Here is an 18,273-nt window from a genome sequence, read left to right as displayed (position 1 = left end):
TTTTCTTTTGATTTCCAATTGAAAGTTTTTATTAACATTTAACTATTATGATTTATCAGCAACAATTCTATTTAAGTTTGATGAAGCTTTTCTGATATTATTGATTATGTTTTTTCAATTTTAAATGTGGTATTTACTACGAAAAACCCATACATTCATGTCCAAACAAATGAGACTGACCTTTTTCTGGTGCACTGAGAATGTCTTCACACAAGACCCGTTTCCTGCTATCCTTGGCTGCAATCAAAACCTCGTCCTGGCTTCCAGTAATGTTCTCCTCCGAAACTAGCTCGTATAGCTCTCGTTTCCTGCTTCTGTCGTGATGCTGTGTTCTACCTTTTTCGAAACTGCAATCAGCTACCGGAAACTCTTGGCTCAAGGAGGTTCTTTTACTCTCGACCTGGCCTACTTCTCGTTCCACGATAGATACTCCACACTCACGGAACTACAACGACTTTCTCACTCCTCGAACACTACCGTCTACTACTCGACTTCACTTCTCGACAGCTCAAAACATTCTGATCTCTATTTGTCATTCATTCCCCTCCTTTCTAAATATCCCTTCCAGATTCACAAATCAAAATTCCACCACCAACTCTCATTCGCAGTATTCCTCAAAACCAATTTTTAAACTTTCTAAATATGCTTAATGGATTTCAAAGAAAATAGTTAATTCCCATTCTAAAATTACTTTCTACTAATTACAACATTTAATGATCTATTATCTACTTTCACTAAGTCTTCTTTAGCATCGGCTAATGATTGAACCTTCCGCGAACAACGATAATGACCTATTTTCGATTTCACTTTAGTTTTATTTTAAGCGCATTGTTCCGAGTATCGTTTTAATCACTTCTTAAAATTAAACATAACAATTTGTTGTATACAGGTTGTTCTAAATTTATATGCCCGTGGTTGAGAAAATTGAAAATATTTTATATTAAATTGAATTTTGTCTATAATTATCAAAATTTAATTTTCATATCAAATAGAAATATAACAAATCCCCGCCTTGTATTCGATAAAATTTATCTGCATTTTTAAATAAATTTTCTCGAGGGCAAAACCAACTCCCTGTATATTTCCTTACTTTAATCTACGTCTTATACCCCTTCTTCTTGTATTACTCTAATTAGTCCCACCTGTAGAGTAATTGTTTCCTTATTTTCAGTGTCCTCATCCTGTGTTAGAGTGTCGGCTATTATGTTGTCTTTCCCTTTTTCCCATATCAATCTTCTGTCTTTTTCCTCAGATTTTTCACATACTTTTACCGTGTATTCTGCATCCTCGTTTTCATATGCCTCCTCTTCAAATGCCACTGTTTCGATCATATCTTTTTCGCTTTCATTTGTTAGCTTTATTTCTTCTTCTCCTGAGCTCATCTCTTCTTTTGAGGAATCCCAGTTTTCTTTTGCTTTTGATACTCTCAATTTTTTTTCTTCTGGGCTCAACTCTTCTTTTGAGGAGCCACAGGTTTCATTTTCTTTTGTCTTTTTCTGACTTTTTCTCCCTTTTCTTCTTTGTCCTTGCTTCGTTGCCAAATTCATTTCCACTGTTTGTTCTTTACCTGATTCGTCCGTATTTTGTTTCTCCTGTTCCTTGTTCTGTTCTTCTTCTTTTTCTTCTGTTAGATTCATCGTATTATTTTTAAAATCTATCACTACATGTTTTTCTGCCAATTCGTCAACTCCTACTATCATGTCATGTGACATGTTTGGCATTATTACACATTGTAGTGCATACATCTTCTTACCCAGTCGTACCATTACTCGTATGCCTTCATTTATAGTTGCCAATGTCCGTTTGTTTGCGCCCACTAAATTTACCCTAGGTATTTTGTAAATTAAATTTGTTAAGTTAACTTCTTCTATTAGTTTTCTGTTGACCAATGTTATTTCAGATCCAGTGTCTATCATAATTTTAATTGGTTTCTCGTTGATAAATCCATCCACAAATTTTAAATTAACTCCATTTTTCTTTTCGTTGTTTCTTGCCAATTTAATAAACTCCTTGGGGTTACAAAAAATTCCTGTTTGATTTTTGGTTTTTAGTGAGCGCCGTCGTGAAAAAACGCCGGTTGCTCATCGTTGTTTATATTTTCGTCATAATGTCTCTCTCCGTCATATTCATCTGTCTGGGTATTATTTACCTCTCTTCTATTTTCTCTTGGTCTGTCGGATCTGTTTCGGTTTTCTCGATATCCCTGTTCATTTTGTCTACCATTATTTCTGTTTTCTTGATTTGAGCGTGTGGTGTTTCTATTCTGGTATTCTCGATTTCTGTCCTCATTCCATTGCCTATTTCTTTGTTCATAATTTCCTCTTCCGTTGTCTCTATTTTCGTTTTCCCTTCTGGGATTAAAATCTCGTCTTGTATAGTCCCTCCTATTTTGATTTCTATCTCTGTAATCTTGTGTTTCTCGGGGCCTGTAATCTTCTCGCGACTTTCTTGATTTTCTTTCTCTTAGACGTGATTCTCTTATTTGTAGGAATTGGCATAAACTATCTATGTCTTTGTAGTTTTGCAATGTGATATGGTCTTCCAGCGTTTCCTCGAAATGTCTTGCAATCAGTTCGACTAATTGTTCCGATGAGTAATTATATTGTAAATGTTTTGCATTATTGTACATTTGCAAAGCATATGTCCTTTCTGATACACCCATCCTATCATTGTATTTCCCATTTTGCAATTCCTTGTTAATTTCCAATTGTTGGACCTTTCCCCAGAAATAATTCAAAAATTTTTGTTCAAATTGTTGCCAATTGCCGAATTCTTCTTCTTTGCTATCGAACCATAGGCTTGCTTCATATTTGAGATGGTTTCTGATAGTTTCTTTTGCTGTTTCGAAATTTCCGATGTGCTGTATTTTCTTTTTCAGGCTATTTATGAACGGCACTGGGTGTAATCTTTTTACATCCCCGCCAAACCTTATCTTCACGTCATCTGTGCTATGTATAACCATTTCTCTTCTTTCTCCGACATTCTGTTGCGTCCTGTTTTCGGTGACTTGTTTTTCTATTTCTGTGATTCTTTTTTCCACTTCTTCTCTGTCTACTTGAATAGCATTTTCTAACTTATTTTCCAAATTTTCTAGTTCCTTTTTCTGGCCATTCGTTAACTCCTCCATTTTGTTTTGAATTATCATTTCTTGTTCTTTCATGTGGTCCTTCATTCTAATTTCTTGTTCTTGCATGTGATCTTTAATTTTCATTTCTTGCTGTTCTATCTCGTTTTTCATTGTTGTCAAACATCCTTTTATTTCCTTTTCATACTTTTCTATGCGTTCCTCTATTTTCTTATTGTTCTCTTCTATTGCTTGTTTTGTTTCCTTTTGGTTGTCATCCATTTTTTGATCCACTTTATCCATTTTCTTTGATGTTTCTTCCATGGCTTGTTTCGTTTCACGTTGATTTTCATCCAGTTTTTGTTCCATTCTTTGTGACTGGAGTTGCATCATTTGTAATATTTTATCTATTCCTGATAATTCTTGCTGTTCTGATGCCATGATTGTCGTGTCTAAAATGTCTTCTTGGTCTGAATTATTCTCTTGATTTGAATGTTCTTTTTGTTTTTTGTTGTCTTTGCTTTGGCTTCTTGTCACAGACATTTGTTTTCAAGAAGTACTGTCCCCGCCAAATATGAAATTTTACTAGTATGTTACCAAGACGACTTTTTCTCACCCAAATATTATAAATTGTCAATAAATATATCAAATGTAATATCGTAAAAATAAAATATTAAATCAGTTATGTAAAATTTGTACCTAAAGAGATCTAAAATTTTATGTTATCAAATGTAAGTATCTCACTTTTTACCACAGGCATATAAATTTTCAAATACCGGCTTTACTCTTTCTATCCTTCAAATTTGCCACCAGAAATACTTTACAATGCCCTCCACGTTGGACGACAGTTGTTGTGATCTTGATTATTGATATGAGATAATAATTTTATATGTCATTTAATTTAATCAATGCTTTAATAATAATCTAATTAATTAACCAGATCACATATCAATATGTTTTCAATCTCAGGGCGAATTATAAATTAATTACTTACTTTCGTGGCTTCTAGTATTTCTTAATGGTTCCTAATCGGGATAGAAAAGAAAAGAGTAAAAAAAAATACACATATGGGTTACAATTGTAATCAAAATATTGTTTATTTTATTTAAATGGCAATCACTGCTTAATATTTGCTATATCTTATTATTCTTAAACATAACATTTATACATGGGAATCTTATTTTCTTTTGATTTCCAATTGAAAGTTTTTATTAACATTTAACTATTATGATTTATCAGCAACAATTCTATTTAAGTTTGATGAAGCTTTTCTGATATTATTGATTATGTTTTTTCAATTTTAAATGTGGTATTTACTACGAAAAACCCATACATTCATGTCCAAACAAATGAGACTGACCTTTTTCTGGTGCACTGAGAATGTCTTCACACAAGACCCGTTTCCTGCTATCCTTGGCTGCAATCAAAACCTCGTCCTGGCTTCCAGTAATGTTCTCCTCCGAAACTAGCTCGTATAGCTCTCGTTTCCTGCTTCTGTCGTGATGCTGTGTTCTACCTTTTTCGAAACTGCAATCAGCTACCGGAAACTCTTGGCTCAAGGAGGTTCTTTTACTCTCGACCTGGCCTACTTCTCGTTCCACGATAGATACTCCACACTCACGGAACTACAACGACTTTCTCACTCCTCGAACACTACCGTCTACTACTCGACTTCACTTCTCGACAGCTCAAAACATTCTGATCTCTATTTGTCATTCATTCCCCTCCTTTCTAAATATCCCTTCCAGATTCACAAATCAAAATTCCACCACCAACTCTCATTCGCAGTATTCCTCAAAACCAATTTTTAAACTTTCTAAATATGCTTAATGGATTTCAAAGAAAATAGTTAATTCCCATTCTAAAATTACTTTCTACTAATTACAACATTTAATGATCTATTATCTACTTTCACTAAGTCTTCTTTAGCATCGGCTAATGATTGAACCTTCCGCGAACAACGATAATGACCTATTTTCGATTTCACTTTAGTTTTATTTTAAGCGCATTGTTCCGAGTATCGTTTTAATCACTTCTTAAAATTAAACATAACAATTTGTTGTATACAGGTTGTTCTAAATTTATATGCCCGTGGTTGAGAAAATTGAAAATATTTTATATTAAATTGAATTTTGTCTATAATTATCAAAATTTAATTTTCATATCAAATAGAAATATAACAATATATATATATATATATATATATATATATATATATATATATATATATATATATATATATATATATATATATATATATATATATATATATATATATACAGGGTGTTTCATTAAGAATGTCCAATGTCTGAGTTGTAGATTCTAGACCTCGAAATATTAAGATTTAACCAAAATCACTTAAATAAAATATGGCTCCTTACAGAGTGTGTTATTTAAAAATTTAAAAACTATGCTCAGTATTTTAAAACTATTCTACGTATCCTTCTCATACTTGACAGATAGTGTAGATACTAAACACCCTATGAAATTATGTTAAATATCCGTTTCTAGTTAGTACCAGAGGCGTACGAGATAGGGGACAGTGAGGGGTTGACTCTTTCCAATTCCTGCTCCACTGGCGGAATTTCCATTTTAGCCAATTTAGGCGGAATTTCCAATTTTTCGATTCTCCAATACTCGACATGTAAATAACATACTCCTCACACCTAACGTTAAAATTATTCGTTTTAGAGATATTTGAACTTAAACAAGTAACGGCATAGATATTTTGAATAATGTATTGTGTCGCTTAATTTTAAAATATCTCGAAAACTTATGATTTTATCATTAATAATGAATAATATACTCTTCAGTCTTAACGATAAAATCATTGGTAATAGAGATATTTGAAGTTTAAGATTAAGCGGCACAATACATTAATTAAATGTATGTGCCGTTAATTCTCAATGCAAATAGTTCAATTCTCAATGCAAATTTTTATTTTTGAAGTTGCAAATTTTTATTTTTGAAGTTATACTTCTTTACGCGCGATATGAGGGTGAATTTTTATATGTTAAAACCTACGATATAACTTTGTTCTGATTGTATGTTCAAATGACATGTCAAAAATTATTCAATATGTCGGCTGTGGCAAAGCTGTGGTTTGATTATTTATGGTTGTTGCGTTTTGAAATTTGTGTGAAAAGAAACAACAAACAAAAGTTAGTTAATAGTTATACTGCCTTTTTAAATAGTTTTCATATATATTTTTGGACTTTTGGACTATTTTGGACAAGGAATCATTCTAATTTGGTAAGTAGTTTTTATTATAATCATATTGTAATTATACATTTGGATTAGGTTGGAATAAATTTATTTTCTGAAGAATGGGGATTTTAGAGAGAAATCCGAAATTAGGTCCGATTTTTTTTTTAAATTATGATATTTTTGCCTAGATTTATTTATCTAGTAGGTATGCAATGTGTTGGAAATTCCGATAAATTGATTTGTTGTGTGAATAGTTCGAAATCATGTCCCTTTTACCCTTGTCGACGCCCGTGGTTCCTCGCTTGCATATTTTCGAATGCCCATCTGGGCCGCGGGCAAAAGGACTAATCACGTGAAAACCAGGAATTTTGTTCTCCCTTCGACATCGAAGAGATGCATTTAGCCCGCTGAAATGTCAACACGCAAAAAATAGTGACTTGGTCGACGCGTCCTGATTAACAATTGTAAGTAACCTAGTAGACTTTTTACCATATTTTATTATTACCTATATCCTGTTATCGTTTGAGCTATTTGACCACCAACAATTGATTTAAATGTGTGTATTAATAAGTGTATGGCACCTATGAGAATTTCCATTTAATCTCTACCAATAGTAGCTATCGAAGAAAAATAGTAATTGGCAGGTAATTTGTATTGTTTATTGCTTGTGTTGATTTTATTAAATTGTTTTCGTTCAATACCTGCTAATAACCTACAATTTTGATCCTTCTACCGGATATGAATTATTTTTTAATATTATTTGATACACTGTTTAAAATTTGAAATGGTGGTTTGATTGATTCGTCGCAATTATAATACATATATTCGTTTATTATTATATATTACAATAGGTTTGTAATATAGAATTGATATATTAATTATTAATTATATTTGTTTTGTTTGATATCGGGATATGTACCTATTAGGAAAGTTTTATCGTTAATTTTGCGTCGTGTCGAAGCGAAGCTTATCTGTTTACCGTGACGAATTTAAGGGTTCTCGCCGCCGGGTGATTTATTGTACAAAGTAGGTACTAAATAGTTTGAGTTTCGGTTCCGCGAATGGGTCTAAAGATTTAATATTATTATCGTTTCTCGGTTTTAAGAAACAAAATATTATTTTGTATTTTTCCGAGTGTCGCCCCATGGGCGTAGAGAAATATTTTTTGTGTTATACTTTTAATTTTTTGATTTAAGTCTATAATTGCGTTTCGTGTTAGTATTTTACTATTACTGGATTATTGCATTTTTTTATCGTCGCATTTATAGTACAGTTAATATTTTACTTTGATCATTTCATTTCTGTTTGAAATTTTTATATAAAAAGTTGGAATTGATAAATCGAGAAAATTGAAATTCCAGCGGCATACAGCGCTCAATGACATTCAGTCCATTTTTGATTTGGGTAATAGAGCAGTGTCGGACTTGAGTTTAAGATCGTTGTTTAAAATTAGAGTTAGTGAAATAGATTTGATCAAGGACGAATTTTTAAAGCAGCATACAAGCATTATTAATAATGTTTTGTCGGTACCGGATTCAGATACGGGGGACGAAGAAAAAGTCCGAGAATTATTCTTGGACTTATTCTACAAAATAAAAGTTTTTGACGCGGAATTCTTTGGGTCACCATCTGAAAGTCCAGGTCCAGCGTCTTGTGCTTCCGGCGGAGCTCATCCTTCGCACATTCGCTTACCTCGTATTGATCTTCCGCATTTTCAAGGAAATTTTATTAATTTTGCATCCTTTATAGACCTTTATAATTCGATAGTGCATAACAATGCAGCCCTAGGAAACGTAGAAAAATTCAAATATTTGAAAGGTTGTTTAGACGGGACTCCGCTTAGCTTAATTCGCAATTTGCCCATAACTAACGATAATTACCAAGTGGCTTATGATTTAATTGTTAAACGGTACACAAATGTTCGTCGTTGTGCGACCGCCCATTGGGATGCAATAATGGGCGTTCAAAAATATCTGCGGTTAACTCGAAAAATCTAGCTAAATTAGTAGACACCTTTTTAGAAAATTTAGCCGCATTGAAAACTTTAGGCCTTCCCACTGAGCATTGGGATTTCATTATGTTCAATTTGCTTTTGTCGAAATTAGATGTTGATTCCATTAAGCTATTCGAGTTGGAAAATAAGTCTAATGGAATTCCTTCATTTAAAAAATTAGTAGCGTTCATCGAAACCCAATACATCGCGTATGATAATTTAGACAGTAGTATAGGTGAGGGAAAGAAGTCATCGCGGGCCCCAAATAGCACGGAGCCAAGGGCCAACTCCAAACACCAGGCTGGTGATTCAAGGCACAATCGTAGTAGCTCGTCGTTCGTGACAAATTCGTCTTCAGTATGTTGCGCTCTATGCAAACAAAGCCATTATCTCAACCAGTGTTCGTTGTTCTTGAAAAAATCGCCAAAAGAGAGATATCAGTTTTGTAAAGAGTCTTCTTCCTGTATTAAGTGTCTTAATCAGGCTAACCATTCAGTCAAGTCGTGTCCTAAATCCTTCAAATGTAGCAAATGTAGTAGTCATCTCCATAATAGTTTGTTACACTTCGAGAGAAACCGTTCCAATAGTCAGTCGTCCTCAGAAAATAATAGTCCAGGGACATCGGGAATCGAATCGTCTCCTGAAGTATCCCATTGTGCCGCTAGTTTTGTAGGAAATAAAAATGAAACCAAAAAGGAAATCTTGCTCGGTACTGTTTTGGTTCATGCAATTGACAGTAAAGGGTGCAAACAACCCTTGAGATGTCTTATTGATTCGGATTCGATGAGTTCGTTCATTAGTCGAAAGGCTGCCAATGGATTGGGATGGCCTAAAACTCCTTGCTCGTTCGAAGTTAACGGACTCAATTCGATGCAAACGAAACTGAATCAGGGGCAAATAAGTTTCTCTATCCAACCTCGTCATCAGCAGTCACCGGTGTTTCATTTGGAGGCTATTATTACAGATCGGGTTTGTTCGGATTTGCCCAGCACCCAAATAGATATTTCTGCTTGTACCCAAATAGATATTAAAAATTTGAAGTTAGCTGATCCCAAATTTAATTGTAGTCAATCGGTCGATTTGTTAATTGGTTGTAGTATATTTTCGAAGGTGTGGTTAGAGGGTAAAATTGAAGGTAAACCGGGACAACCTGATGCCCTAAATACCGTTTTTGGATATATTTTGTTGGGCCCAACTAGCACACCTAACCTTTCGTCAACTTGTTTTTCTTCTTCGTCGCTTGTTTGTCTTTCAAATGTGGAAGACTCGTTAGATTCTTCGTTAAGGAAATTTTGGGAACTGGAGAACATACCGGAAGAGCCAGTTTCAGACCCGGAAGACGTTCTGTGCGAAACCATTTATCGGGAAACACGTAGTCGGAACGTCTCGGGAAAATATGTTGTGTCTTTGCCTTTTCGTGAATCGCCGCCTTGTTTAAAAGATAGCTATGATGTTGCTTTAAACAGATTTATTTCGTTGGAACGTCGCTTGTTTCGTCAGCCGGGTTTGCAAAAGGATTATTCGTCCCATATGCAGAAGTATATTGATTTAGGTCATATGCAATTGGTTCCTGAGGGCGAAAAGACAAAGGGAAAGTATTATATCCCACACCATTGTGTTGTTAAATCGGAAAGTGTCTCTACTAAAATTCGAGTGGTATATAATGCGTCTCAGAAAAGTCCCAGGCTTGGTAAATCGTTGAATTATTATTTATTAGTCGGTCCTAAGCTACAACAGGACATCGTCTCGCTTTTGTTAAATTTTAGACTTAATCGTTTTGCGTTGTGTTCAGATATTCGTCAGATGTATCGTAATATTTTAGTAGTTCCTGAGCATACGGATTATCAACGTGTGTTATGGAGATTTTCTAGCTTTGAGGAGATTCAGGAATATCGTTTGTTAACTGTCACTTTTGGAGTTGTATCCTCGCCGTATCTCGCTCTAAGAACCCTTCAACAACTAGTGTTGGACGAAGGCTCTCCTTTTCCTAAAGCCGCCTCGCTCGTTTGTAATGCTTCGTATATTGATGATTTTGTTTTCGGTGCTTCGACGCTCGAAGAAGCACAAAGTTTAGTCGAAGAATTAGTCGCTTTGTTGAAGTTAGGAGGCTTTGAGTTACGGAAATGGTGTTCGAACGAACCCAAATTGTTGTCGCAATTTCCGGAATCGCATATTAATCCTCATTCTATTAATTTTGATCCAGAATCAAATGGTCCTTCTTTAAAAATCCTTGGTTTGAAGTGGATTGCACAGTCCGATGTCTTTCAATTTGCAGTCAAATTGCAGGATGTCCCTTGTACTAAAAGATCGTTTTTGTCCGAATTAGCTCGAATTTATGACCCGTGTGGTTATCTAACACCTATTACCTTTTTCATCAAACATTTAATCCAACGACTTTGGGCAACTGGTCTTGAATGGGATGATCGTCCTCCCTCAGAAATTATTCGTGTGTGGGAGCAATATAAAAGTGAATTATCTCTTATTTCACAGTTTAAAATTCCTCGTTTTTTGAATATTTCCTCTTGTCCCATCTTAAAACTTCATGGATTTGCTGATGCCAGTGAAAAGGGATACGCTTGTGTCGTTTATATTCGTAGTATTGATAGTCAGAACATGGTTCAAGTTAATTTACTTTGTGCCAAATCGAAAGTAGCTCCTATGAAACAGATTACGATCCCTCGATTAGAATTGTTAGCTGCTGTTCATTTGGTCAAACTTATGTCGTTTGTGTCACAGTCGTGGAAGAATATAATCTTTCAAAAGGTATATGCTTGGATAGACTCACAAATAGTATTGCACTGGATTAAAAGTTCACCTTCTAGGTTTAAAATTTTCGTCGCAAATCGCATTTCGTATATCCAGACCCATAGTCAAAATTATTCGTGGCATTACATTGAATCTCAAAGTAATGCAGCCGACGCGCCTTCGCGAGGCATGCTACCGGCCGCTTTTGTATCGAAACTAGACTGGTTGACAGGTCCTTCGTTTTTATATCATGTTCCATTAATATTTCCAGAGGTTCCTCCATCATTGCGGGAAAATTCCCCTTCGGAAGAGGTAAAGAAAAGTTTAGTGTTTGTTTCCACTCGTGAGGAACATTTTTTGTCTTGTTTGTTAGAAAACCAATCGTCTTTTACCTCTATCCAAAGAATTTTGGCCTTTATGTTGCGATTCGCGCACAACTCTCGTTTGAAAAGGTCAAGACGTGTAGGACCCTTGAGTTCAGTAGAATTGGAAAGCTCGTTAATTATTCTTGTTAGGTTTACACAGGAACAGTATTTTGAAGACCAGCTTCAGTCGAACTCGTTTCCAAAACCATTTCGCAAATTAGGAGTATTTTTAGATGATGATACTCAGTGTTTAAGAGTAGGTGGTCGTCTATCGCAGTCTTCCTTGTCGTATGAGGCAAAACACCCCTTTTTGTTACCAAAGAAATCTCGTCTTACGACTCTCCTAGTTCGTCATTATCATGAAAAGTACTTACATGCTGGATTTAAGAGTACTCAATTTTTGGTGAGTCAAAGGTTTTGGATATTGTCTTCTAAGCAGTCCGTTAATTCAGTCTTGTCTAAGTGCATTAGATGTTGGAAGCAATCTCCTAGGGCTTTACAGCCCCTTATGGGTGATTTGCCTAAATTTCGTCTCGGAGCCATTAAACCCTTTTCGATTTGTGGGGTAGATTATGGTGGGCCTTTTTCGATAACTATGTCTCGTTATCGAGGAGTTAGAAGTCAAAAAGCATATTTGTGCCTCTTTGTTTGTTGTGCCACAAAGGCTTTACATCTTGAATTGGCTAGTGATTTGTCCGCAGAAGCCTTTTTAGCCGCTTTACAGCGTTTTATTGCTCGGAGAGGTCGAGTATCGCAAGTATTTTGTGATAACGGTACCAACTTTCATGGCGCGTATCGACAATTGCGTAGCTTTATGGAGGGTGCTCTCGATAAAGAAAATATTAAATTTTCTTTTGCTCCTCCTGCGGCTCCGCATTTTGGTGGTATTTATGAGCGCGGCATTCGTTCTGTAAAAGAACATATTGCTCGGATAGTCGGGGCTCAAATTTTGACATATGAAGAGTTTTACACTGTTTTGACGTTGATTGAGTCCGTTTTGAATTCGCGTCCTCTCACCCCATTGACCAATGATGTTGAAGATCTCAACGCTTTGACCCCAGGGCATTTCCTGACTCTCGAACCTTTAACATCATTGCCTGTGCCTGATTTTTCGAAGGTATCCCTCAATCGTTTGTCCCGATGGCAGTTGTTACAACGCATCCATAGGGATTTTTGGGCTCGATGGCGTAAGGAGTATTTGCATACCTTACAACAAAGGTCCAAATGGTTAGATTCTGGCTTTGTACCCAAAATCGGTAGTTTAGTTGTTTTGAAGGAGGATAATTTGGCTCCGTGTAAATGGCCTCTCGCGCGTCTTGTTGAATTGCATGCGGGCAAAGACGGGGTAGCTCGGGTAGCCACCGTGCGTACGACTAACGGAACTTTGAAACGGCCTCTTGTCCGACTCTGTCCCTTGCCGATAGAGGACTAGATGTCAACTTTTCGTTACTTTAGATTTACGTTTCGTTACTTTAGATTTAGTTTTTTTTGTTCGGATTTGTTAGTACGACTGCGACAAAACCACCATTTTAATTTTAGTTTTGATTTGAGCTTAAGTTTTAATATCTTTTTTGTTTAAGTATTTTAGTATTTTTTTGTTTATTGGATTTGTTTTTTTTTTGTCATTACTTGTTGCCCAAGTAGTGATATATATTATTAGTAATTGTTAAATACCTTATGGCCTTTAAAGGGGGGAGAATGTTGGAAATTCCGATAAATTGATTTGTTGTGTGAATAGTTCGAAATCATGTTCCTTTTACCCTTGTCGACGCCCGTGGTTCCTCGCTTGCATATTTTCGAATGCCTATCTGGGCCGCGGGCAAAAGGACTAATCACGTGAAAACCAGGAATTTTGTTCTCCCTTCGACATCGAAGAGATGCATTTAGCCCGCTGAAATGTCAACACGCAAAAAATAGTGACTTGGTCGACGCGTCCTGATTAACAATTGTAAGTAACCTAGTAGACTTTTTACCATATTTTATTATTACCTATATCCTGTTATCGTTTGAGTTATTTGACCACCAACAATTGATTTAAATGTGTGTATTAATAAGTGTATGGCACCTATGAGAATTTCCATTTAATCTCTACCAATAGTAGCTATCGAAGAAAAATAGTAATTGGCAGGTAATTTGTATTGTTTATTGCTTGTGTTGATTTTATTAAATTGTTTTCGTTCAATACCTGCTAGTAACCTACACAATGCTTTGATTTACATGCTTAATTTGATTATCAACAAAAGTTCTACCAATCTTCATCTAATATATTGTTTTCTTACTGTGTTGTTATATTTTAATATTTTCTTCCACAAAAATCAAACTACATAATTTGATTTAAATTCAGAATAACTGTCAAACAGTAAAACGTTCAGTTGACATATTTTTTCACATGACAAATAATGAGTAATTGGATGAGTGAGTCTAGGCTTCGATTACGAATCAAAGCGTCCCCAAATTCGCGGGTTCGAATCCCGATGCAAGTTATTATTTTTTTATGCATTTTATGATTGTAAGTATATTTATTATATAATTTTTTTTTTCAGAAAATGCGTATTTAAAATTTTTGCCAACAATTATTATCGTTCAGAAATCATTTTTTCTTTGTGGCATTTTTCAATGTGTTTGTGTGCGTTTTATTCTTTTATTTTTTTAAATTTTTGGTATTGTCTTAATAAAAATTTTTGGAAAGTAGTAAGTATTAAAATTAGTTTAATATTTAAATAAAATATAAATAAACTGTTTAAAGTACATTATATCAATTTCGTTAAAATCACATAATATGTAATAGAAGTATAACTTCTTACGTGCGTACAAAGTACACACACATTCTTTTTTTTTTATTTTTTTATACATTTTATAATTGTAAGTATATTTATTATATATTTTTTTAGAAAATACGTATTTAGTTAAAATTTTCTCAACAATTGTTCAGAAATAATTTCTTTGTTTGAGTGTGTTTTATTCTTTTATTTTTTTAGTTTTTCGTATTATTTTCATAAAAATTTTTGGAAAGTATTAAAATTAGTTTAATATTTAAATAAAATATAAATAAACTGTTTAAAGTACATATATTGATTTCGTTGAAATCATATAATAGAAGTATAACTTCTTACGTGCGTACAAAGTACACACACATTCTTTTTTTTTTTCAGATAAATGGTTGCAACAAATTCATCATCTTCTTCGGTGATCCCTTGCTCTATATGCAGCTTCTTTAGCAACGTTGAAGTATCTCCTACGGTGTTTAGATGGCAAAGATGGTAAGTTAATGTGATAATATGATGTTAATAAGATGTGTGTTTGATTCTTCCTAAATATTTTTAAAATGGTGGTGTTTTTTGGAACTTCCTTTTCATTTACATAACTCCTAAAATAAATAATACATGCTTTCTTTAAATGCAGAAAGCTTTTTGGATCGAATCTGTCGATTCGATGTTGTAACTTCGCTTAGAAAGGGCACTCCTGAGAGGCGTTGTCCCATTATGACCCGATCTCTGAAGGGTAAGTATTTACCCTCAACTTTTTATACAAAAAATGTCTTGGATATGATAGTTTGATCAAAATATTTCGTTTTTAATAATAATATATTCAATTCATTATTGTTTTGTATTTACTTATTAGGCTGATTTCATTTTGAATTCGTATCTCCCAGAAATTATAATCCTTATCCACCTCCACAACTTCTTCTTCTTCTTCTTGTTCTTCTTCTTCTTGTTCTTCTTCTTGTTCTTTTTCTTCTTCTTCTTCTTCTTCTTCTTCTTCTTCTTCTTCTTCTTCTTCTAGTGCTGACTTCACTAATGAAGGTTGGCTATAACCATTGCAAATTCGTCTCTCTTCTTCTTTATTACGGTGCCTTATCCCTAAGGACGTTGATCATTACATTTGCCCATTTAATCTTATTTGCAGCCGCCCTGAATAGTTCTATGGAGAACATATTCGTCTATTTTCGTAGATTTTTAAGTCAAAGTTTCGTTTTCTTCCTTGCAGTGGCGACGCGTGACTTATTCTAAAGTGTTACCAGAAGTATTTTATAAATATTTTTATATATACAGTGTTCCCATACATCAAAGTTTGTCCGACTAGACACCGTGAATTTTCAGCTTGCTATTAATCAACTTTTTTTGGTACTCGCGATCCAGGTCTATTATAAAAATAGATGAAATACAGAAATAAAATTAAAAAAAGAATGTGTGTGTACTTTGTACGCAAGTAAGAAGTTATACTTCTACTACATACCTATTATGTGATTTTTAAGACAATACCAAAAATTTAAAAAAATAATAGAATAAAACGCACACAAACACATTGAAAAATGCCACAAAGAAAAAATGATTTCTGAACGATAACAATTGTTGGCAAAAATTTTAAATACGCATTTTCTAAAAAAAAAAATTATATAACAAATCATAAAATGCATAAAAAAATAAAAAAATAAAAACTTGCATCGGGAATCGAACCAGTGAATTTCGGGGCGCTTTGATTCGTAATCGAAGCCTAGACTTACTCGTCCAATTCCACATTATTTGTCATGTGGAAAAATAGGGTAACTGAACGTTTTACTGTTTGACAGTTGTTTTGAATATAATTAAATTATGTAGTTTAAATTTTGTGGAAGAAAATATTAAAATATAACAAAACAGTAAGAAAACAATATATTAGATGAAGATTGGTAGAACTTTTGTTGGTAATCAAATTAAGTATGTAAATCAAAGCATTACATACCTACTAGATAAATAAATCTACGCCAAAAAATCATAATTTAAAAATAAAAATCGGACGTAATTTGGGATTTCTCTCTAAAATCCCCATTCTTGAGAAAATAAATGTACAGTAGAGCGTCGATTATCCGAACGTCGATCAACTGAACGACCGCTTATTCGAACTATCGACTCCCGCGTCCCTCACTCGAATACCGAGCAAGCGTTAGTAATTGACGCTTAAAATATCTTCAATTTTCTTCAATATTGTATTCAAAAATAATTATGTTGTTGCAAAGACTGCACTTTTTTGTTTAGTTGCTAGTTGTCATTATCAAGATATAAATAAATATGTAGGTATATAAATATGGCTTTTATTCACTTGTGGATACTTGTGGATCCGAACAAATCGGTTTTCCGAACACCTATGTCCCCCAATTAGTTCGGATAATCGACGCTCTACTGTATTTCAACCTAATCCAAATGTATAATTACAATATGATTATAATAAAAACTACTTACCAAATTAGAATGAGTTTTCCTTGTCCAAAATAGTCCAAAATTCCAAAAATATAGGTATATGAAAACTATTTAAAAAGGCAGTATAACTATTAACTAACTTTTGTTTGTTGTTTCTTTTCACACAAATTTTAAAACGCAACAACCATAAATAATCTAACTACAGCTGTGCCACAGCCGCCATATTGAATAATTTTTGACATGTCATTTGAACATCCAATCAGAACAAAGTTATAATGCGCATGCGCCGGGATCATAGGTTTTAACATATAAAAATTCACCCTCATATCGCCGGTAAAGAAGTATAACTTCAAAAATTAAAAATTTAAGAAACTATATAAAGTATCTACAAACTAAAAACATATTTGTTGTTTTTAGGTAAAATATGTATTATATCACCTTTATACTTTATTAAAAAATCCAAATTGTATAATTAGTATACTAATCAGTACATTCATTTGTCATTTTTAGCCTAAAATATTAAATAATTTTTATTTTATTGATTATACACTACAATGTACTGTATAATCAATATTATTAGGTACATGTCATATAATAATGTTGTTGTTAATTAATATATTTCGACAAGTAATTAAAATCGAATTATATGATTTATATAGGATAAAAAGGTATAGATATGTTATCTGTATAGTAAGCAAGTACAGTTACAAGTTATAAACTAATAATTAATAATGCATATTATGCAATAATCGAATCCAAAGGGCCGGTACGGTTAACTAACCGGAGTTTAATCGAGAAAATACCGGCCCTAAGAATAACAGACTTCATAAATGGAATTATAATTATTACCTATAATTATAATAATAATTAAAATTACATTTATTAAGTCTGATATTCTTACGGTCGGTATTTTCTGTCCCGATTAGCTAACCGGGACATAAAGTACCTACCGGCCCTTACCTAGCCGTGTCATCAAATTAAAATTTGGTAAGACGAATACTAATCCACAGCGGCTTAAGAGCCATCGTGCCCGCAAAATTTTCAGAGACGATCCAGTCCTCTAGTCCTCTGACCGATACAAAGATCCTACCATGCATCGTTGCCACTCACAGAAGTGGTAAATAATGGCGCGGCGCACGGTAAGTAAGGGCACAGTATAAAGAGGGAACCTCTATATACTGTGGTAAGGGCGTGGTAAGGGCGTATTATAATACGCTGTGACTAGGTACACGCTAACGTGTACGTAAATAAAAAAGTTAGGTACACGCGAATTAAACTTCATCAAGCCAGTGACGTCATTATTTAGCGTGCGCAGTGGCTTTATATTTTGTTACAGGCTATTTTAATATATTTAGTGTTTGTTGTTTGTTTGATAGAAAATATTTTTATTAAGGGAAGGGGAAGGAAAGCAAAACTATTCATAAGTTTCAAACTTAATTGTAATAAAACAATATGTACATAAAAGTGTATATTCAGGTTAGCAAAATAAATCACTGCTAAAATAATTTTTATACTTAAATTAATTATACCAGTTTATATTGGTGTTTATTTTTGCTGTGGTGTTTATTTTTATTTATACAGGGAGTTGAACTTGTTACGATAAACGTACTTGTTACGTTCTTCATAGAAAATTGGTTATAATTTTGTAAATACCCTGTATAACATAATAAACCTTTATATTTTTGTGATATGGAAGTTAAGAAGATTTCGAACATAAAATAA

The 18,273-nt window shown here is 33.7% G+C and overlaps 2 protein-coding genes across 3 annotated transcripts in view; both read left to right on the top strand.

The window, feature by feature from the left end:
* Window positions 1-18,273, top strand: part of LOC126884930 (protein twisted gastrulation-like) — a 489,408-nt gene that overhangs the window by 272,083 nt on the left and 199,052 nt on the right. The window contains exon 2 of one of the 2 annotated variants that reach the window (XM_050651284.1): window positions 14,527-14,634. The exons of the other annotated variant lie outside the window; for it this stretch is intronic. The gene's annotated coding sequence lies outside the window, so the exon portion shown is untranslated. The remainder of the gene's footprint in view (window positions 1-14,526; window positions 14,635-18,273) is intronic. 2 annotated transcript variants of the gene reach the window in all.
* Window positions 8,349-14,592, top strand: LOC126884880 (uncharacterized). Its single transcript, XM_050651186.1, has 3 exons — window positions 8,349-10,731; window positions 11,281-11,777; window positions 14,527-14,592. The coding sequence occupies exons 1-3, from the start codon at window positions 8,349-8,351 to the stop codon at window positions 14,590-14,592; spliced, it is 2,946 nt and encodes a 981-aa protein (XP_050507143.1).

This window comes from Diabrotica virgifera, chromosome 5 (genome assembly GCF_917563875.1).
Source record: "Diabrotica virgifera virgifera chromosome 5, PGI_DIABVI_V3a".
Taxonomy (NCBI): Eukaryota; Metazoa; Arthropoda; class Insecta; order Coleoptera; family Chrysomelidae; genus Diabrotica; species Diabrotica virgifera.
Note: the sequence above shows the minus strand (reverse complement) of the source record. Positions and strands in the feature narration are given on the sequence as shown.